This window comes from Rana temporaria, chromosome 4 (genome assembly GCF_905171775.1).
Source record: "Rana temporaria chromosome 4, aRanTem1.1, whole genome shotgun sequence".
Lineage (NCBI taxonomy): Eukaryota > Metazoa > Chordata > Amphibia > Anura > Ranidae > Rana > Rana temporaria.
In genome coordinates this window covers 385,943,679-385,967,979 of record NC_053492.1, presented here as the reverse complement: position 1 = coordinate 385,967,979, position 24,301 = coordinate 385,943,679, and the positions used below count along the sequence as shown (strand labels likewise).

At 41.3% G+C, this 24,301-nt stretch overlaps 1 protein-coding gene across 2 annotated transcripts in view; it reads left to right on the top strand.

The window, feature by feature from the left end:
• MERTK (MER proto-oncogene, tyrosine kinase) overlaps positions 1-24,301 on the top strand; it is a 192,388-nt gene that overhangs the window by 60,163 nt on the left and 107,924 nt on the right. For both annotated transcript variants that reach the window (XM_040351086.1, XM_040351085.1), the window contains exons 5-6: positions 4,351-4,437; positions 22,514-22,629. In XM_040351086.1, coding sequence (XP_040207020.1) covers positions 4,351-4,437; positions 22,514-22,629 — 203 coding nt within the window. The remainder of the gene's footprint in view (positions 1-4,350; positions 4,438-22,513; positions 22,630-24,301) is intronic.

Below are 24,301 nucleotides of genomic sequence, written 5' to 3'. Positions count from 1 at the left end.
GAACATATAGACAATATTATTAATGGCTACCCAAAACATAGTGTCTCTAGACACTTTGACCAGGTCCATAATAGAGACACTACCCAACTCCAATTTTGGGGGGTCGAGAAATACAACCCCTCATGGAGAGGGAGCCATAAGATTCGCACAATCAGCCAAAAAGAATCCAAATGGATTCATCGTATGCGAACATTAGTACCAGGAGGAATGAATGTTGAATTTGACCTCAACTGCTTCTTAAGCAATTTCTGATTTCATATATTGTACAGTATTTTGAAGTTTTTTACTTTTATATTTTATTCATATTTACTACTGTGATTATTCATATTGATGTTATATAACGCATAGATGTTGACTATCATGCGACAAACTAGGTGTGCGGCCTCCCTATATTATATTATATACTTCTCATATTATATTATATACTTCTTTTATTACATTTTATATATTATCTTTTAACCATATATTTTATATATTTTTTATAATTATTTATTCTATTTATATATGTATAGAACACTGGGCTGTGTATATATATATATATATATTTTTTCATGTAGAGACGTCTATAAGGTTATGTATTCTCTACTAGTTCACGGTCGATATATACATATTTTATGTAATATATATTTTTAATTATTTAAGTGTATGGCATATGTATGTTTTCCGATATACATTTATGCAGTAAGCTTATTTGTATTATTGGTGTAACTATAGACATTTAAATGCAAAGCGCCATCATGGTGTGACCAGCTGGATGACGTTCCTGCTGTTTTTAACCTGAGGATAGTATGAAATATCGCCAATGGACCGACATTTACAGTGCGATTTCTACACACCTCATAATGTTTATTTATCATCTCTATATATACGCGCTTTCCACTCCCTCCCTTAGGGATGAATATGATCCACTACTGTAGCATTACTAGCAGACGAGATCCCACAATTTAGCAATTGTAAGTCGCAGCGTCATATCTAGTGACGCTTTCTGCTATGCATAGTGGTGAATGGACAGTCTATGTGCTATATTTTGGACTCCGATAAAATGGCCAAGCTATTACTTCCGGTCGCTCGGATACATAAGCAATACCATAACCGCCAATCAGATTCCCCAGATGAAGACACGTGACACGTGTCGTAACGCGTAGGGATTGGACGGGAGGACGTACACCTAGAGTGACGTATACAGGCGCCTGAAACGCCGCTCGTTTTCAAAAGTTCCTTGCTGTATATAATTTTAAAACACATGTAAGCGCAGCTTTTTCCTTCTTTAATAAATACTCAGCCTGTGCTTACTACTTCACGATTGGAGTCCCCTCCTTTGTTTTTGTGTTTCCCCTGTTTCCTCGCCTGGGCACACTGACTGTTTGGATGGATAAGAGGACCCTGTCATGGAGATCTAAGGAGGATTAGTGGAACACATACACGGAGGTCTGGTCGAGATACCTATAGTGGATGCACTTGATTATCTGTGCGGAGGTAAGAGTCCCGGGAGCTCGGGGAGGGATCATTACACCCATCTACCAACACTATTTATTGGATTATCTTGTGATCACATCAGCCACATCCCTTCTGGCAGCCTATGCTTATTTGAAGAATCAATACTAGCACGGGATCACCAGATTGATTTATTTATTTATTTATTTCTCATCTTATGAATGGACACTCTTTCACGGCTATAGACTTTATTATATACATTCATATATTGTTTTTTATATGTATATATCTATTATTAGTATTTTTGATATATTCACTGCATATTATATTTTATGTACATGGTATATATAGAACTACTTTTTTAAGGTTTGGATATTTACACTCCTTCACTGGATTGGATTGAGCTTTGATTTGCTCGTGTTTGTGTTAACACTGATCAGTATTTATATTTATTTATTTATTTATTTATACTTAGCACTTTCACCATGTCCGCGTGCTAGGTTGCGCGGAACCCCTCACCTTTCCCACTGGATTTAAAAACCACGATTTTGTACAGAAGTTTAGGCGCGCTTAGCATTTTTTTAAGCCAGAAAAAAAACTCTCAAAAATGCAATCCAGACGTTTTTTTTGTTTTTTTTAACCTAAACGCTGAGCTTTAAATATGTCTCAAGACTACCTAATGTGCATGGACACATAGGATAATACTGAGCTACTCAGCTTAGCTAAAAATGTGTTGTCCTTGCCCGTGTTTGTGAGATTTCCCTTACTGTCCTGATGATCACATGATGATCACAGTGTGGAGTTTCTCCCCATCTATAAAAACTTGAGAGAGAATCTGACCCTTCCCTGTTCCACTGAAAAAGGGGATGAGTCATAAGAGGGGCAACGAGAGCTGCAAAGCTGGAGGTGTGTGTCTGTGTAACTCTAGGAAGTGAACAGGCAGCAGTTTCAGCTGCCCACAGTTAATATGGATGCAGCCAGACTGAGTGAGTGAGAGTGAGAAACTTATATAGCGCAACACATGCGAACTGAATTGCCTCTGGGCGCTTGGTATCCATTCCCTGGGCCCTCAGAAGAGATGGGTCTTGATCTTTCTCCTGAAGGCCAGGTGGTTTACCTCCAATCGGATGGTGGTTGGTAGAGCGTTCCATAGTCTGGGTCCTTGGACTGCAAATCTTCGTTCTCCTCAGTGGAGGGAGATTTCGGCAGCATATTTGGCAAGTACAGAATCACAGTATATATAAAATAATATGCAAAGTGATTGGAAGAAAGCTTCAGAATGGAAAAGATGTTTTTAAAATAAATTATGTGAGCAGACTGCAGTTCCTCTTTAATTTTATTATAATGGAAAGTTAAGTTCCATTTCTTTTGTGTGATTTTAGATGATTTTGTTCACCTAATATAAAATACTAGTTTGTTATAGTCATGTTACTAGTTATTTTTGTTTGACATGTGTGTGTTTTGTAACAGGTAGTGTTGAGCAGAATATGCCATATTCGATTTCGCGATATATCTCGAATATATATTCGAATATTCGAGATATATTCGCTAAATTCGAATATTCGTGATATTTTATCGAAATTAAATGATTGCGATTTTTCGCTATTGCGAATGCGAAAATAATTGCGATTTTTTGATAACTGCGGTAGGAGCACTCTGATTGGCTCAGAATATTCGTGATATTTTATCGAAATATCGCAACATGCGAATGCGATATTTATTGCGCAATTTCGAGAAATGCTGGAGGAGCGCTCTGATTGGCTCAGAATATTCGTGATATTTTATCGAAATATCGCAACATGCGAATGCGATATTTATTGCGCAATTTCGACAAATGCTGTAGGAGCACTCTGATTGGCTCAGAATATTCGTGATATTTTACAATACAAAATAATTGCGAATATTCGGCAAATGCGGAAGGAGCACTCTGATTGGTTCAGAATATTCTTGATATTTTACAATACAAAATAATTGCGAATATTCGGCAAATGCAGAAGGAGCACTCTGATTGGCTCAGAATATTCTTGATATTTTACAATACAAAATAATTGCGAATATTCGGCAAATGCAGAAGGAGCACTCTGATTGGCTCAGAATATTCGTGATATTTTACAATAGAAAATAAAAAGTGTTTTGCATTGGTGGTGATTCTTTACTCTATCCATCTGTCACAGCCGTTTGTCAATCAAACACCTTGAAGATTGAACACGTTCATGCTGCATGCTTTGGACTTTTTTTCACTTCACATATCAAAGACATTTTTATGAAAGATTATTTTTCTATTATTGGGACTATATTTCTTTATATATTTGTTTCACTGTGTATTTCACAAGTTATTTGCGCTTGCTTATTTTAAAATTTGCCCACATGTCTTGTCACTAGACATATTTTTTATTCTTGTAGAGCGACTCCATTTTCTGTCTTGTATTAAATTATGTTGTATAACATTTTTGAGTTGCTGCTGTATTCTCCCCTTTTTTTAAGGTATGCGCAATTTTTTCCTTCTTACAAAAAAAAATAATATCAAACATACAAATATTCATAACAGAAACATACACAAAGCCCCCCCCCTTTTGCATCAGAGACAATCAGAGTTCTCCTACCACAGTTATCGAAAATTCGCAATCATTTTCGCATTCGCAATAGCGAAAAATCGCAATGTTTTTTTTTATATATTCGGCAACATAAAAGGATCGCCTCAGCTTAGCTACTCGGCCCAGGGTCTCTAATCATACCAGCAATGCTTTTAGACGTCGATAGGATGTGATCTGTTTTAAAAATCAAATTGAAAAAATGCGAATATTCGGAATTGCGAATATTCACCGCGAAATTCGAAATATAGCGCGATTTCTCGAATATGCCATATTCGAGCCGAATATTCGCAATGCGAATATTCGTGAGCAACACTAGTAACAGGTTTGGATGAACCAGCAATATACAGTTGTGAAGCACATAATAACAAAGGACTGACCGCTTCCAATAATGTGAAAATCAACATTAAAGGTGAGCAACATTTATAAGCAATCAATCATATTATGTTGCAAAAGCTTATGAAAATTAACCACTACAACCATACCGGTCCTATTTTGGCACTTCTCTCCTACATGCATAAATCATAATTTTTTTGTTAGAAAATTACTCAGAACCCCCAAACACTATATATGTTTTTTTAGCAGACACCCTAGGGAATAAAATGCCGGCCATTGCAACTTTTTATCTCGCACAGTATTTGCGCAATAATTTTTCAAACGCCTTTTTTTGGGGAAAAAAACGGTTTTGTGTATTAAAAAATAACAAAACAGTAAAGTTAGCCCAATTTTTTTGTATAATGTGAAAGATGAAGTTACGCCGAGTAAATAGATACCTAACATGTCACACTTTAAAATTGCGCACACTCATGGAATGGCGCCAAACGTCAGTACTTAAAAATCTCCATAGGCGTCGCTTATTTATTTTTTTACAAGTTACAAATTTAGAGTTACAGAGTAGGTCTAGTGCTAGAATTGTTGTCACATGTGTGGTTTGAACGGCATTTACATATGTGGGCGGGACTTACGTGTGTGTTCGCTTCTAAATGCGAGCTACCGGGGATAGGGGCGTTTACATTTTTTTTTTATTATTTTATTTTGTATTTTACTCAATTTCTTTTATTTTTACACTTTTTTTGTCTTTTTTTTTTTTTTGATCACTTTTATTCCTATTACAAGGAATGTAAACATCCCTTGTAATAGGAATGGTTTGTAACAGGTACTCTTTATGGAGAGATGCAGGGTCAATAAGACCCCACATCTCTCCTCCGCGCCCGGGCCTCCGACGATCATCTGGTCACCAGTCTACTCTATGATTTCCATCGGACGCCGGTGGATCGTTTCTCCGGGTCTCTGATGGCAAAGGAGAGCCCGGAGAAGCACCGGATGGCGGCGGGAGGGGGGGTGTCCCCTCCCGCCGCCTATAAGAACGATCAATCGGCGGAATCACCGCTATGATCATTCTTATGGTGCAGGGATTCGTCGGCTGAAGAGATGGATATCTGAATGATGCCTGTAGCTGCAGGCATCATTCAGATATCCCCACTGAAAGTCCAGGATGTCATATGACGTCCTTTGGCGGGAAGTGGTTAATAATGACACATTCTGTGCAATTTAGCATATTGCAGCTTACCAGTCTTTAGAGAAAGTTGTTGCTTTTTTTTGGGCTTCTTTTCCTTTATTTTTCCCCTGGTAATCTTTTGAATACCACAGTTCCTTCACCTGGGTGGCTACACTCGCTCCACCATATATATGAGGGTAGGACATGGTTGTTAGCTAGGCTGGTCCCCTGTCTTCATCTCATGGGGGCAAAAAATGTAAAAGTTCACAGAAAGTATCTTGAAACAAAGATAATTATCCTTTAGGTTCAGTCTACAGAAAGTGACACAGAATTTATAAAAACCTCAAAAGGTATTTTCTATACTTATTGAAAATGTCCTTAGCCTATATTGTCCCAGACTGTCTCTTCAAAATATTCACAGGGTCCCCTTTTTGCTTCCGGGGCTGTAGACAGGTGGGCATGATGTACCATTATTATTATTATTATACAGGATTTATATAGCGCCAACAGTTTGCGCAGCGCTTAACAAAATAAAGGCAGACGTTACAGTTACATTACAATTTGGTACAAGAGGAATCGGAGGGCCCTGCTCAATAGAGCTTACAATCTAAAAAGGGAGGGACAATTGATACAAAAGGTAATAGGTGCGGAGGGAGTTAATGGAGGAAGTAAAACAATATTAGTTAGAAGCAGGATAGGCTTCTTTAAAGAAAAGTGTTTTCAGGGATCGTCTAAAGATTGATAGTTTAGGGGACAGTCTGACAGATTGGGGTAGGGAGTTCCAAAGGATGGGAGAAGCTCTGGAGAAATCCTGGAGGCGAGCATGGGAAGAGGTGACAAGGGAGCTAAAGAGCAGGAGGTCTTGGGAGGACCAAAGAGAGCAGCTTGGTTGGTATTTGTCACAAACTATGGTGAACGGGAGTGAACCACAACTTCGGTTAAAAGGGTTGTAAAGGTAAATGTTTTTTCACCTTAATGCATCCTATGCATTAAGGTGAAAAAACATCCGACAGTACTGCCCCCCCCCCCCGAACCCCCGTTTTACTTACCTGACCCCTCGAAAGTCCCGCGCGCGTTCACGTGATCCTCTTCGGTTCCCAGCCTGGCTGTTGATTGGCTAGGCTGGACGGATTGATAGCAGCGCAGCCATTGGCTGGCGCTGCTGTCAATCACAGCGGATGACGCGAGGGAAAACTTCTCCAATTGGCTGCTGAGAAGAAGCGGCTCCGCCTGGACCTCTCTGGCGCCACCTGCCGCCCAGAGATGGAACTGCATCCCTGGAACGCAGACTGACCCACAGAACAATCCAGATTTGGCAACAGCCAAATTTAACAAAATTAAGAATGAGAGCAACTTATCTCTCTCATTCCCCCACTAACTTTAGCGTAGTGCCCTTTCTGAAAGCAAAGGGGGCGCTACAGTAAATTGGGATGAAGAGGCTGCAAGAACACAGGCGCTGCTCCACTTAGACAGCCATGCAGGTACAGATGCACGGCACCAAATACAGACAGTGTTTTTTTTTTTAAGCTGGTTTTTAATACTTGTCTAAAGTTCCATTATAAAGTTCCCACTCATCAGGTAACAGGTCCTTATTTGTCTGTGTCACCTCAAAGTAAATCTGCATGTCACTTAATACAAGTTCCTGATAAAAGCCAGCGCTCGTGCCATTTTAGTGGACAATTGGCTTATTCTAAGCACTTAGCTGATTTATTAATTCAAGTCTTGTTTAGATCTCAGGTCTTTTCCCTTAGCTTACCCTGCAGGCCTGGATGCCTGCCATTTATTAATAGGATGTTTCCTTGTAAAACGTGCAATGGAAAGTTAAGAAGGCCTAGTGTTTATGTATTTCATGCAGCAGTCACATAAATGAAATCATATAACATTGATGGAAGTGCACACAGTGAAAACAAGTTTATCCTGATCTAAGTAAAATGAATACCTAGGGGTAATGAACCTGGATGTTTTCATACAGCAATAAGAAAGACCAAACGACTTGGGGCCAGATTCACAGTGAGAGTACGCCGGCATATCTACTGATACACCGGCGTACTTTCAAATTTGATGCATAGTATCTTTAGTTTAAATCCTCAAACCAAGATACGACGGCTTCTGGTTTAGATCCGACAGGCGCACGGCTTCGTACGCCTTCGGATCGTAGGTGCAATACTTCGGCGCCAGCTGGGTGGAGTTTGCGTCGTTTTCCACGTCGGGTATGCTAATTAGCTTTTTCCGTCAATCCACGAAGGTACGCGCGGCCGTCGCATTCTCTTACGTCGTCGCTAGTCGGCTTTTCCCGGCGTATAGTTAAAGCAGCTATTTCGTGGCATATAGATAGACTTGAAACTAAAAAAGAAAAAAGAGAGAAAAGAGTATAGATAGACTTGCCATGTTAATGTATGGCCGTCGTTCCCGCGTCAATTATTTTTTTTTTGCGTAAGTTGTCCGTGAATAGGAAAGGACGTAACTCACGTCTACGTTCAAAAAATTACGTCGGTCATTTCGCGCAAAGCACAACGGGAAATTTCAAAACGGAGCATGCGCATTTCAATTGGCGCGGGGACGCGCTTCATTTAAATGAATCATGCCCGAACAACATGGCACCGTAACGATCTAGGGCGGCAGCAGCAGCAGCTCCATGCTCCTCTCTAAGTGACTGAGACACTGGGTCATTGAAGCAGAAACTATCCCAGGACATCGCTAATCCAGGTCTGTACTGACCCACCTGGGGAGGCTGACGGCGTGGGTGCCTGGCTGCAGTGTGCGCCGGTGGTCCAGTGCGTTCGGCGTCCTCTGTGCGCAGGGCTGGGGGGAATCCCCGGCAAGCAACCGCGGCACTGAAGGGGAGCGTTTGTGTTCCTTTTGCACCACTGAACCGAACTGAACTGATATTTTGCCATCTTCTTGCGGTTACTTGTTGATGCTAAAGGAAAAATGCTGTTTAAAGGTCACATAGAAACGTAATGAAAAGAACCTTTTAGGCACATTCTCAGGCGAACACAAGTCCCCTGGAGGGATGGAAAGAGGTGGAAAGTGGAATGGGAAAGAGTCTGTCTGTTTGAGCTGAAGTGGCCCTAGGACTGTCTAAATTATACTGAAATAAGAGTTCTAATTTGCATGAGATAAGCAGCAGCTCTGGAAGAGACAGATTGATGCAAGGGGAAGGTTGCCTGTTGAGCCGTTTGCCTATTTAACTTGAATGTTCCCATGAGATATTGTTCTAAGTATACAGAGGTCTCATCCCCAGCTCCAGCTGATAAAGGAAGCAGGGCAGTAAGGCCGGAAAAAACGGACACATATATTTTTTTTCTTTTTTTTTTTACAGAATCCTCTATTTTTTCCTGGCTGCTCCCTGTCGCCCCAACGGCAGGACTAAAAAAAAAAAAAATTAGGGGCCAGGGGAAAGGGGGGCCCAGGTGGGTGAGTAGCTACACACATCCTGTCAGTCCTGCTCACACACCCCACTAGCCTCTGTTACACATTTGGTCAGCCTGTGAAGGTTAGACAGCGCATTAGGATCTCTATAAACAGGCTCTTGGAAAAAGGGCAGAGATGGTACGGAAGGCCCCAAAAAACACGCAGGGGGGGGGATCAAGCCGCAGCACAATGAGATCATATCTTGTGTCTGAAGGTCTGGAGAGGACATTGGATAGCCCTAAAGGAGACAGCGAAAATGGTTTACCTGGGACACCTATAAAGAATAAAGGACAGTCTGAGGGGGAGGTCTCAGGGAAAAAGAAGGAGAAAAATAAAGATCAATCCCCAGTGGTAAAGGGCCAGAGTAAAGTCCTAAAGACCCCTGAGAGTCAACAACAGCCCAATCTGTATCCTAATACCTCCCCTGAAGACTCCCAAGCCCCACCAACTAGGCAGGATATGATGGACATTACAGAAATGATACTACGCCTAGAAGGAACCATCAAGGGGGAAATGGGAGCAACAAGAAGAGATATACAGAGCGTGCTACAGAGAGTGGAAGGGATAGAGGAACAACTGGAGGACCACAGAAATGCAATAATGGAATTAAGAGATAGGGCTGACATGGATTGGATAGAAATAAGAAATGCTCGTTATAAATTAGAAGATCACGAGAATCGCAGCAGAAGAAAAAATCTGCGCATAAGAGGTCTCTCAGAAGAAGTTAAAGATATAGAACTGGGGGAGGTGCTGCGAGGGATATTCAATACAGCCTTAAAAAGAGACTTGACAGCTCCATTGCATTTTGAACGGGTCCACAGAATACAAAAACAGTATAACACACAGAGAGACCTGCCAAGGGACACCATAGTCAGATTCCTAGAATATAACCAAAAGGAACTGGTATCTCAATGCACAAGGAACTCTGCTACTATGGAATACAAGGGAGGCAAGCTACTCCTGTTTTCAGATCTTGCACCAGAGACATTAGCACGAAAGAGGGCATTGAAGCCACTAACCAGTCATCTACAGTCAAAGGATATCCCGTACAGATGGGGCTTCCCAGCCTGCCTGTCGGTTAAGAATCAGGGGGTCTCAGCAGTTATTCGTTTTCCTGAAGATGTAAAGGAGTTCTGTAACAAGCTGAATATTCAGCCAATGCAAATAGATAATTGGGAAAAGAGACCTCCAGCATGGAGAAGATGGAGGGAACAGGAATGGAATAGGGCATAGACTATTAAACTTATGTATGAGGGGTGACGTATGCTGTGGGTCATGGGTATCCGGGGGGGTGGGGTGGGAGGCGGGGAAACAAGGGGGGCTGGTTATCAGGTACCCGCGGGGATTGCCCTCTGCCTTCTACCTGCCCATTACCCATTCTCCCTCTTGCTAAAGGATCGTAGTAGGTTTAATATCTAGAGAAAGAATAAATGGCTGTCACTTGGGGAGGGGGTAATATGGAGCTGATATGCCGTCCCTGGACCAGGAGCCATCCCAATTTAGTGGACGAGGCCTGGGTAATGGGGGGTCATGATAGACATCCCAAAGTAAGGCCCACTCGGCAAGTGGCCTGGATGGGCACAGACCGAGTGAGTCTTAGCATTGAGGTTCAATGTGTTGGGGGTAGGGTGGGAGAGGGTGGGGGGTATATGTTATACATATGGTCTCAAGGTACTCGGATTAAGTTTTCCTACTTTGATATGAGTTTGATGCATGGTTTGGTCTATATATATATTGAGAAAGGGCCTGGAGTCTCTCATGTCCTGTGGAGATATGATATGTCCTCCCTATTTAGGAGGGGAAAAAAAAGCGAAATATAGGAAATGGCTGCATTAAAGATTGCTACATACAATGTACGAGGGTTAAACAGCCCAAGTAAGCGGTATCAAATACTACAGGAGATGAAGAGACTCTCGGCCAAAATAGTGTTCCTTCAGGAAACCCACCTAAAAATAACATCAAAAACTAGATTAAACTCAAAGGATTTCCCCATTTGGATTCATAGCTACTCCCCGAATAAAAGGGCAAAGGGAGTCGCAATAGGGCTCGATAGAAACACAGGGTTCTCTCTAGAAGCCACAGAGGTAGATCCCGATGGAAGATACCTGTTTGTCAAGGGTACAATTATGAATAGGAGGTACACATTGGTAAATGTGTATTGTCCTAATGTAAGGCCAGCCGTCTATCTGAGAAAGATTTTAAATAAATTAGAAGGATTTAGAGAAGGTATGGTGATTCTGGCAGGCGACCTAAACTTTGTATTTGATCCTCTATTAGACACTCAACCGATCTCATTGAGATCGGAGGGGAAATATCTCAGAATGGTTAAACATAAATTATATCAGATGCAAATGGTGGACGCCTGGAGAATCTTCCATCCAAAAGATAAGGACTACACATATTTCTCAGGGGTCCATGGGTCTTATTCAAGAATAGACCATGTCCTCCTAGATCATCGGCTGCTTGAAGGACTGACAAGGATAGAAATAAAATCTATAACACTGTCAGATCATGCCCCAGTGGTACTATCCTTAGACGTAGGGGAGATCCCGGTTGGGTGTCCAGTGTGGAGATTAGACGAGTCCCTAATAAATAACACCAAGACAGCCGATGATCTAGGTAGAGATATGAGTACATTCTTCAAAGAAAATGATATAGAAAACATCGATCCAGCCACGCTCTGGGAAACACACAAGGCATATGAGAGAGGGCGGTTGATAGCAGAGAAAGTCAAGAGGAGGAAGGTTAGACAGGTACGGAAACAAACATTATTAGAAGAAATCCAGGTCCTCGAATGGAAGCATAAAAAAATACAGGCAGAGCAGGTTCTAAGGGCCCTAACTAGCAAGAGAGAAGAGCTCCGGGATCTCCTGGAGCAGGAAACGAAATGGATCTTTAATAATGTGAATAATAAATTCTATGCTCTAGGTAATAAACCAGGGAGTCTGCTAGCAAGGACCCTAAAACCAAGAAACACACTGAACTCTATTCTGAAAATAAAAGATAGAAATGGGGAAATGAGACACTCCACTAGTGAGATAACTAAAACATTTTGTGATTACTACCAAAACCTATATAATGTCAACAAGGGGCAAGGGGAAATAGAAATTCAGAATAGAAGGGAAAAAATTAAACAATACTTAGAAAAGGTGAAGACCCCAGGCCTAGCAGAGGAAGTAATAAGTGACTTAGAGAAAGAAATAACAAAAGAAGAAATAAGTCAAGTGATTAGGAGTATCAAAATGGGGAAAAGTCCCGGCCCCGATGGGTTTACGTCACTATATTATAAAAGGTTTGGGGAGATACTAGTGCCTTTTTTTCAGAAGTACATGAACTCAATAGGGGGGGGCTTGGCAATACGTAAGGAATCTCTGAACGCTCACATAACTTTGATAGGGAAGGAAGATAAGGACCCCTCCTTGTGTGCCAGCTATAGGCCGATATCTTTAATAAATGTGGACATAAAAATTTATTCTAAAATTCTTGCCGAGAGAATTAGGCCGCTCTTGACAGGCCTGATAGATAACGATCAAGCAGGGTTTGTACCCGGGAGAGAAACGAGAGAAAACATCTTAAGAGTAATATTTCTGTTGCAAAAAGCTAAAAAGAACAAAGAACCAGTAGTATTCCTGTCTCTAGACGCCGAAAAGGCGTTTGACAGGCTAGAATGGGAATTTATGCTTGCAAACTTATCCCATATAGGATTTGGTCCAAGTATGCTGAGGTGGATAGGGGCTCTGTATTCGGATCCCTCGGCTAGGGTGAGGGTGAATGGCACCCTTTCTGATAGCTTTTCACTTTGTAATGGAACCCGGCAAGGTTGCCCGCTTTCGCCTATCCTATTCGTCCTGTCATTGGAGCCTTTATTGGAAACAATACGGAAGAATCAGGACATAGAAGGGATAAAACTAGAGAGAAGAGAGCACAAGATATCCGCCTTCGCGGATGACATGATGCTATTTGTATCTAACCCTAGGGAGACACTGCCTAAAATAATGGCGGAATATGAACAGTATGGGGAGATCTCGAATCTCAAAATTAATAAAGACAAAACGGAGATACTAAGTATATCATTAAGTCCAAAGGATCGTAGGGAATTGGAGGGGCTCTATCCATTTAAATGGAAGCAAAGGAGGGTGAAATATTTAGGTATATACTTGTCCTGCAAGGAAAAGTGTTTCTATGAAGACAATTATATACTACTACTGAATAAGGTAAAATCAGACTTAAAAGGATATAGTATAGATAGAGTATCATGGTGGGGAAGGGTGAATACTATAAAAATGATGATTTTGCCTAAAATTCTTTATATTTTTCAAACACTCCCGATAAAAATCCCAGAAATATATTTTAAAATCCTGGATAGGATAATAGGAGGTTTCATATGGAGGGGGAAAAAGCCGCGTATAGCAGTGGAGACTCTGATTAGATCTAAAGAGGAAGGAGGAATACAGCTGCCAGACTTCAGAAGGTACTATGAGGCGGCAGTACTGAGGAGGATTACAGATTGGGCGCAGGGGGAGGGGGGAAGTAAAAAAAAAAAGTGGGTAGAAGTCGAAGAAAGTTTAAGTAAGAAAGAGCTGGGAAATATAATATGGGTACCGAGGCAATATAGAGGACTACCCCTGGACACTCCAGTAATAACAAAAGAAACTTTTAGAATATGGGATAAGGTCTATAAGAAAAATAAATTGCCCTATAATAGTCCGCTGTTGCCGCTTACAGGTACGGATTTCTTTCCTCCTGGCAAGGAGGGGGGATTATTCCGGAAGTGGGCAACTTCAGACACTCCAAGATTAAAGGATATAATAAAAGGAAATGAAGTGCGCCCGGTGGGAGAACTTCAAGAGAAATACGGACAGTACCCAGGAGATAGGTGGAGACACAGACAAGTCCAACATTTTGTCGGCACTTTGTCGAAGCCCCTGCGAACTACGAATGAACTAAATCAATGGGAAAAACTTATGACCCAAGAGGAACCTGGGAAAAGGGGAATATCAAGTATCTACAAGATGTTGACAACCAAGATAGAGGTAGGAAAATTGAAAATGATAGAAAGCTGGGGAATAGAACTTAATCAAACTATATCCAATAAGAAGAAGAGGCAGGTGCTAGAATATGTGCAGGCCACAACGATGGATGCAAAAGTAAAAGAAACCAACTATAAGTTACTTACTAAATGGTACTATGTACCAACTAAACTGCACAGAATTAACAGTGAGGCGTCCCCCTTATGCTGGAGGGAGTGTGGGATGGAGGGAACTCATGCCCACATATGGTGGCAATGCCCCCTCATCCAGGTATATTGGCGGGAGATACTAGGTCTGATTAAAAAAATCAGTGGATATGAGATAAGATATGACCCATGGGAATGTTTGTTCCACACTACAAGTATGTCCAGGAAAAAATACAGAGGCTCCTTGGTCCCGTTCCTACTGAACGGAGCCAAGGCACTAATACCTAGGAACTGGAGGGAAAAAAGAGTACCCTCGATAGGGGAATGGCTCCAAGAAATTGATAAAATGCAAGTGATGGAGGAGTTATGGTCCTTTCAGGTAGAGTCTGGGCCAAGATATGAAAGGACCTGGAAGGGATGGAGGGATTTTAGGGCTAGGGGGAGGGAGGGGGGTGGTGGGGAGGGAGAGAGTGGAGGGGAATAGAGAGACCGTTGGGGGGAACCATTATGGGGCCCCCTCCTTCCCTCGCGTCTCTTTTTTTTTTTTTTTTTATTTTTTTTTCTTTTCTGTTTTCTTTTTTTTTTTTTTTTTTTTTTTTCTCTGCCCTCCTACCTTTGACACTTAATGTAAATACACAATAAGGGAATCAACCCCTACACCCTTCACTATATTCTAGACGGACTAAGAGTCCTTCCTCTCTTTTTTGCGTTTTTTCTTCTGTTTTTTTTTTCTTTCCTTCTTCTTTTAACAACTCTTTCTAGTTTTTTGTATATTTAAGTAAATACACAATAAGGGGAATTAGCCCCTAGATTTGTCACGATATTTTAGAGGGACGTAGTGTCTCTCTTCTTTTTATATATTTTTTTTTTTTTTCTCTTTTTTTCAACTTCTTTGTGGTTTTGTACACTTATGTAAATACACAATAAGGGGAATTACCCCGATACCTTTCACTATATTCTAGTAGGACTTAGTGTCCCTCTTTTTTTTTTCTTTTTTTTTTTTTTTATTACAACTCCTGTCTGGTGTTGTACACTTATGTAAACACACAATACACACTACATTCTAGTAGGATGTAGTGTCTTTCTTTTTTGTTATTATACTTAAGTAAATACACAATTAGGGGAATTAACCCCTATATTTTTCACTGTATTTTAGAGAGACTTAAAGTTATTCTTCTTCTCTCTTTTTTTTTTATACACTCATGTAAATATACAATAAGGGGGTTAACCCCTATACCTTTCACTATATCCTAGTTGGATTCAGTGTGTTTTTTTTTTTTTTTTTTATTCAACTTCTTTGTGGTTTTGTACACTTATGTAAATACACAATAAGGGGAATTACCCCGATACTTTTCACTATATTCTAGTAGGCCGTGGTGCCTTTTTTTTTTTTTTTTTTCTTTCTTCTCTCTTTTTTTCCATATCTCCCTCCTACCCTCTCTTTCTCTCGCTCTCATATCTCTCTCTTTTATTTTTTTTATATACACGTCCTCCCCCCCTCCACTTACTGTAGGTATAGGTAGTGGGGTCCTATCCCTGGGTATCTCCCTTGAAGAGTGGAAATGGAGGGATAGGCACTGGGGCGGAAGGATGGAGAAATCCAGGAGTAGTACATAATATCGGTAGAAGAAGATAGAGCCTTTAATATATTTTCAATTTTCATTGGAAAGGGTACATTTGGAGACCATATATGTTAGTCTGTATATGGATTTTATGTTGTATTAATTGTACTGTTTTGTATAAAAAAAATGAATAAAAGACTTTGGAAAAAAAAAAAAAAATGAATCATGCCCCCTACCCGCCCAATTTGAAATACGCACCGAGAAATACACTATGCCGCCGTAACTTACGGCGCAAAATCTTCCTGGATTCGAAATTCTGCCAGGTAAGATACGGCGGCGTAGCGTATCTCTGATACGCTGCACCAGGGCAATTCTTTGTGAATCTGGCCCTAAATGTTTTTTAGACAAACATGTTAAATCCTCAGCTCAGGTTTAGGGCTTGGGGGTTTGGGGATGAAAGAACTTGACTTCACAGAGTTCTGACCTCAACCCGATAGAACACCTTTGGGATTAATTAGAGTGGAGACTGCAAGCCAGGCCTTTTCATCCAACATCAGACTTCACAAAGACGATTCTGGAAGAATGGTCAAACATTCCCATAGACACACTCCTAAACCTTGTGGCAGCCTTCCCAGAAGAGTTGAAGCTGTTATAGCTGCAAAGGGTGGGCCAACTCAATATTGAACCCTACGGACTAAGACTGGGTGGCCATTTAAGTCCATGTGCGTGTAAAGGCAGGTGTCCCAATACTTTTGGCAATATATATAGATATATATATCTATATATACATCTATATATTAGGGCTGTTACTGATCAAAAATTTTCTGTTCGATTAATCGTTTTATTTAAATCGATTAATCGACTAATTTCGATTAATTATAACGCACATACAGATCCAGCTACTTTTAGCTGATCTCCTTGCAGACGGATTCCCAGTGCAGCTACCAACCACTGGGAAATGTATAGCAGGATACAAAAAACACACAAAGGCAATGTTCAATAGGAATAGCATTAAAACTTTTATAGTCTTCAAGTAGGTAACAAAATAAATATTGCACTGGAGATAAAATCGATGTAGCTACATAAACTATAAAAATGGTGCGAGTAATACCAAACTGTAGTCATAAAAACATGTAGCTAAGTATGATACTGGTATAAAAATGTGTACAACGATACCACTGCTGAATCCAGATGAGGAGAGGTTAACATCAGTCCGTCGGCATGTAGATGTCCCATGAAGGGAACTATCACAACTCCCAGTGGATGGTTGTAGAATCCCTGGTTGATAGAGGGAAGTGATAGAGGGAAGTGTAACAGCCCTTGCGTGTGGCAGATAGTAAGGTCCCGCCGGCATGCAGATATGAAGGCACAGCAAAGGAGCCCTTCAGATGGACAGGGCAAGCCCCGCCGGTGTTCCTGACGTTACTGGATCTCCAAAGATTTTGATCGATCAAAAAAATTAAAGATTAATCGATTAATTAAAAGTTAATTTGCACAGCTCTACTATATATACATCTATATATATATATATATATCTATATACAGTGGAACCTCGGGTTAAGAGTAACTTGGTTTGAGAGCGTTTTGATTTGCGAGCAACTTTTTTTTTGTTTTTGTTTTTTCTGTTTGCGATTGTTGCCTCGCAAGACGAGCAGAATTCAAGCTAGATAGGCCTGCATTACCTCATTTGGCCTGAGGTACGGGGGCGCAGAAGCCGAGCAGAGATGAAAATAGGCCTGCAGTACCTCATTTGGCCTGAGGTACGGGGGCGCAGGGGCCGAGAAAAGCCAAACATTGGCCTGCAGTACCTCATTTGGCCTAAGGTATGGGGGCGCAGGAAACAAGCTGAAGTGTCCTTGGGCCTTTTCGGCCGTTTTCGGCCGTTTTCGGCGCTCTCTGGCACCCCTCACCTCTGGCCGCATTCGGTATTGCACCAAATTATTTTCGTTTCCATTGACTTCAATGGAAAAACTCGCTTTGATATGCGAGTACTTTGGATTACGAGCATACTCCTGTAACGGAGTATGCTCGTAATCCGAGGTTCAACTGTATAGTTATAGAGGTAGGGATGGAGAAACAGCTGTACAGCAATCTTCCCAGTGAATGACTGTGCAGGTGGTGGGTGGGGGGGGGGGGGGCAGAAATCTGATCCTTGGAGCACAGACAGGCTGTTTTCCTAGCACAAGCAGAAAACTTTGGAACAGGAAAGCAGGGGGACTGACACAATCACCAGGAATTCCATACAAAGGAAGCTATACAAAGAGAACGGGATGCTTTTCAACACAAGTACACTGTACAACAGACACCTATCAGAAATTTGAAATGCCGGGGTAACTTGGGGCCAGATTCAGGTAGAAGTGCGGCGGCGTAATGTATCGTAGATACGTTACACCGCCGCAAGTTTTCATCGCAAGTGCCTGATTCACAAACCACTTGCGATGAAAACTACGCCGGCGGCCTCCGGCGCAAGGCGGGCCAATTCAAATGGGCGTGTGCCATTTAAATTAGGCGCGCTTCCGCGCCGGACCTACTGCGCATGCTCAGTTTCGCAATTCCCGTCGTGCTTTGCGCGCCGTGACGTCATTTTTTGGAACGGCGACGCGCGTAGCGTACTTCCGTATTCCCGGACGTGTTACGCAAACGACGTTAAATTTTTAATTTTGACGCGGGAACGACGGCCATACTTTAGACAGCAATACGATTGCTGACTAAAGTTAGGGCACCAAAAAAAAACGACTAACTTTGCGACGGGAAACTAGACTAGCGGCGACGTAGCGAACGCGAAAATCCGTCGGGAATCGCCGTAACTCCTAATTTGCATACCCAACGCTGGTTTACGACGCGAACTCCCCCCAGCGGCGGCCACGGTATTGCATCCTAAGATCCGACAGTGTAAAACAATTACACCTGTCGGATCTTAGGGATATCTATGCGTAACTGGCTCTATGAATCAGTCGCATAGATACTCTGAGAGATACGACGGAGTATCTCAGCTGTGAATCTGGCCCATAATTCCTATAGAAGCAGGTAGGAGAATGGGGGCAGTGAAATGAGTGTGGGAACGCATTGCCCTTTCTGTGAAACTTGCACTGGATATTGGAGGACAATACGTGACTTAGCCCACAAGATTGCACCTGCAGTCGAAATGTCATTTTTACTTTAATAAAACAATGAAATGTTTTATAGAAAAATGTTGTGCAACCAAAGATTAGATCAAGAGGTCACAGAAGGTTTAGGTTCCTCTTAACTTTCCAAAACAATTTCATAAATAGATGTTGGCATTGATGTGATGTTGTGGAAGACAAAATAGACATTGACCCTGAATCATCAACCACAGTGGCATGTAAAGTGTTACTAAACCCAGGACCCTGCATTTACTATATCTGGTCTCCCACAGTACACAGAACATGGAAATGCTATTATTTTAGTAAATATAAACTGCTAAATACCTTTTCTCATCAGCAGTATGTAGCAGTCTTGTGACTTTTATCAGTGCACTGGTTAAAGCTTGTAGACCAGGGGTCTCAAACTCTAATTACCTGAGGGCCACAAGACAAGTTTTCATATGCCATGGGGGGCTGCATGCAAACTTTCAAACTTCAAAAACAACAGTACTGGTGTCAGCGAACGCATTATTAACCCCCAGCACTGGTGTCAGCGAGCGCATTATTACCACCAGCACTGGTGTAAGTCAGGGTTTGACAAATTTGCTTGGAATCTAGGAGCCAGCTAAAAAAGTTAGGAGCCAGAAAACGCACCCTGTCCCGACGAGCTTGCGCGCAGAAGCGAACACATACGTGAGCAGCGCCCGCATATGTAAACGGTGTTCAAACCACACATGTGAGGTATCGCCGCGATTGGTAGAGTGAGAGCAATAATTCTAGCTCCTCTGTAACTTAAAACATGCAACCTGTAGATTTTTTTAAACGTCGCCTATGAAGATTTTAAAGGGTAAAAAAGTTTGTCGGCATTCCACGAGCGGACACAATTTGGAAGCGTGACATGTTGGGTATGAATTTACTCAGCGTAACATTATCTTTCATAATATTAAAAAAAATGGGGATAACTTTACTGTTGTCTTATTTTTTAATTAAAAAAAGTGTAATTTTTTCCCAAAAAAGTGCGCTTGTAAGACCGCTGCGCAAATACGACGTAACAGAAAGTATTGCAACGATCACTATTTTATTCTCTAGGGTGTTAGGATAAAAAATATATATAATGTTTGGGGGTTCTAATTAGAGGGAAGAAGATGGCAGTGAAAATAGTGTAAAATGACATTAGAATTGCTGTTTAACTTGTAATGCTTAACTTGTAATACCAACGGCCACCACCAGATGGCGCCAGCTCACATCCGGTGGTAATAACTTGTAATACCAACGGCTCACCACCAGATGGCACCAGCTCAAAAAAAAAAAAATTATTTTTTTTTGCTCCCCCCACTTCCACCCTGCCTGCGTGCCATTTATAGCTGGTCCGTGGGCCGCAAATGGCCCACGGGCCGGTACTTTGAGACCACTGTTGTAGACGGACTTTTCAATCTCCTCTGATTGTCCTATGAGGCTGCATGACCTCTAACTTTCTGTTTGGACAGTGCTGATTGGCCCTGTGCTGATCACATGCACCCCCCCCCCCCAAAAAAAAGACTCTCTAACAATACACACCAAACTGAGAGCATGTTCAGAGTGCCTCCTAGTGCTCTGTTCTATCAGCAGATGGATTGGGGACAGTAAAAGAAGGGGAGGATCAGAGAACACAGGATCAAACAGCCCTTTTACACAATGTGGAGCATTGACTCCTTAGGTTCCACAGTCAAGCCTCGTACACAAGACCGAGAAACTCAACGGGCGAAACACATCGTTTTCCTCGTCGAGTTCCTTGATAGGCTGTCAAGGAACTCGACAAGGCAAGTTTCTCCATTCCCGTCGAGGAAATAGAGAACTTGCTTTCTTTTTGGCTCGTCGAGTTTCTCGACAGTTTCCTCAATGAAAATGTACACACGACCGGTTTCCTCGGCAAAAAAATATCTCCCAGCAAGTTTCTTGCTGGTTTTTGCCGAGAAACTCAGTCGTGTGTACGAGGCCTGAGTACCACTGAGTAACACTTTAAGACACCTTAACCACTTAAGGACCGCCTAACTGCGATATACGTCGGCAGAATGGCACGGCTGGGCACAATCACGTACCTGTACGTGATTGTTAAATGCCCAGCCGTGGGTCGCGGGCGCGCGCCCGCGACCTGGTCCGAAGCTCCGTGGCCGCGGGACCCGATCGCCGCCGGAGTCCTGCAATCGGTCCCCGGAGCTGAAGAACGGGGAGAGGTGCGTGTAAACACACCTTCCCTGTTCTTCGTTGTGGCGCTGTCATTGATCGTCTGTTCCCTGATATAGGGAAAGGCGATCAATGACGTCACACGTCCAACCCCGCTCCCCTACAGTTAGAAACACATATGAGGTCACACTTAACCCCTTCAGCGCCCCCTAGTGGTTAACTCCCAAACTGCAATTGTCATTTTCACAGTAAACAATGCATTTTTATAGCATTTTTTGCTGTGAAAATGACAATAGTCCCAAAAATTTGTCAAAATTGTCCGATGTGTCCGCCATAATGTCGCAGTCACGAAAAAAAACGCTGATCACCGCCATTAGTAGTAAAAAAATTTTTTTTATAAAAATGCAATAAAACTATCCCCTATTTTGTAAACGCTATAATTTTTGCGCAAACCAATCGATAAACGCTTATTGCAATTTTTTTTTACCAAAAATAGGTCGAAGAATACGTATCGGCCTAAACTGAGGGGAAAAAAAGTTTTTTTTATATATTTTTGGGGGGTTATTATAGCAAAAAGTAAAAAATATTGAATTTTTTCAAAATTGTCGCTCTATTTTTGTTTATAGCGCAAAAAATAAAAACCGCAGAGGTGATCAAATACCACCAAAAGAAAGCTCTATTTGTGGGGAAAAAAGGACGCCAATTTTGTTTGGGAGCCAAATCGCACGACCACGCAATCGTCAGTTAAAGCGACGCAGTGCCGAATCGCAAAAAGGGGCCTGGTCCTTTACCTGCATTTTGGTCCGGGTCTTAAGTGGTTAAAGGACGCTAAAGGCATGCTAAAGCGGCTTCTCAACCAATGATATTGTATGTAATTTTAGCAGGCCTTAAGCACTATTAATTACTCTTTAAAGTCAATGTAAACCCGATTCATGAAATTTTAGCTGGGCACATATATCTGCAGTATTTTGTTATCTCTTTTCAATGAGCTAAGTCTTATAGCTCTCTTCTGAACGGTTCCTCTGTTATCAGCCTGAGAACTCCTGACATATTCTTTGACTTTTTAGACAAATTCAGCCTGAATCTTTTGTCAAAGAAGGTTGCTAAAATAGATTAGCAGAGAGCAGCTCCTATTACAAAACAGCTCTGAGAGTCTCTGCCTATGATGTGTGTGCCTTTCCTCCAATCAGCAATTTTAGCTATCTTGGCTGTATGCCCAGACATCACACTCTGTGTTAACCAGGAAGAGAAAATATCCTAACGCGATCTGAACTTTCTAAACAGTATATAAATGTGAAGACAGCAGATATACATATAAAGCCTATGTAGGGAGATTTGGTTAATCTCTGTGTATCATCTGAGGCTGTTCACTTCACTGGGTGTATGAATGTTTTCATCCACTTTAAGTGATATTATAGGTTGATAAAACAGGATCATTTCTTCCTAAGTTTAATTTGTATATTGTCTTTTCACTGTATCAATAAAACCTGCCGTCCTAGAAAGAATGCAGATTATGTTCCACTTTGTATTCGCTGTACACATTCAGTGTTTTCTTTTTACTGTCTTTTTAGATTTTCCATCTCCTCTGGTTGAAGTCAGTTGTTCTAAGCAATTATCAAATGGCATCTCTCTATCCTGGGTCCCTGGTTTTGATGGATATTCTCCCCTAAGCCTCTGCAACATACAGGTACCAAAGTGGATTAAGAAAATTAACTTTTTTTTGTTATAGAATAGGGGAGGAATAGAACCTCTGTTAGGTTTTTATTAATACTTGTGTGCCCACTGGGGAGATACACTCTCGCTATTAGGCTTGATGATCACAGACGTCAACACAGAAAGAAAAAAGAAAATCCAACTTTCTCCTTGCTATGAACAGATTTCCTCTTACTTCCTGTTTTGTCTCTGGGACAGGAAGTGGAAGAAAATCTTACCGATGGGACACTGTGGGAAAAAAAAGAAAAAAGAAACAAACTGCAAGGGTCTTTAACTTTTCCCAATCTGTTCAAAACAAAGAGGAGGTTTTAACTTTAGATTTAGAAAGCATAGCTATCTTTGTGTGTATTTGTATGATTTCAGAGATATAGGGGTTGACTTACTTAAGGCAATTAGTTTACTTGGCAAGGGAATTAGTTGAAGCTCTGCCGTCTTCCATCTTTAAATCATATGCAAGCAAAAATATGTTATTTTTTATTTCCTTGCATATGGTTGGGTATTCTTTGCAAAGGGAGTTTTCATCACATTTGCTAAGCTATTGCAACATTTTCATACACAATAAACAGCCTATTTGCTTTTATAAAGATCAACCCCAAAGTGTTAGAAAATGACTGTGAGAATCTCAGTTTACAACTTCTTTGGTACTGATCAAATCAGGTCAGGGATGTCTGTGCTGCAATACTTGTAAGATATTGCATAAATCTTTATTATTATAAATCATAAAGACTACATCTGACAGGTAGCCTGTATATGATTCTACCTGTTATCACTGTATTTATAGATCAGTGAGTAATGTGGGGTCATGGTGATCTGGCATAGCAAAGTTCACAACACATTATTATTGTTGTTCACACTTTATTTAATGTTCTAGCCCTGACAAACCTTTATTTTAACCTTTTAAAAGATTGAGGAAGGTTCAAATATCTGTCAGATTTTTACTGCTATGTTCTTGCTGGAGAGATTTCCTCTTTCATTCTGTTCTATCTGATTCCAGTAACCTGGACAGGAAGTAAGTAAATATCTCCACAGTGTGGACACTGGCAACATTATACTGTAAACCGGACAGAGGTTATAACCCTTCCCTGCACTACCCAAAACTAAAAGGAAAAACAGTTTGGGCTAAAGTTGAGCTTTATTTTATATGAGAAAATTAATACCATTAATAATCCACAGCAACTGTTCAATCAGCGGCGCCCCATCTATAAGTGGCACAGGGGCACCACCCCCCTAATCTCAATGCGAGGCATCGAATGCATACAGATCTTCAAGTTTTTTTGTTTTTGTGAAGCACATAATTAGCGCTGGAGGCTCTAATTGGCTTAAAAAAGGTTGGGCTGGAACGGGAGCGGGTACCTCTCAAAATCTGGTACCTGCTCCCCCCCTCCTCCCCAAGGACCTAAAGCGGAAGTTCCACTTTTGGGTGAAACTCCGCTTTAAACTATGTAGTGCAAGGGCCTGCCTAATTGGATACAACTGAAAAAAGTTTAGTTTTGACCTCATATTATATGTTTTTTGTAAATCTAAAGGAAGATTGTACAAGAAAATTTAACACGTATGTGTAGTGATATAAATGTATAGTGTAGTCCGATCAGATAAATGATATTTAGGTGTTAGTATGATGACTATAAGTTATGCCCCGCAGCAAT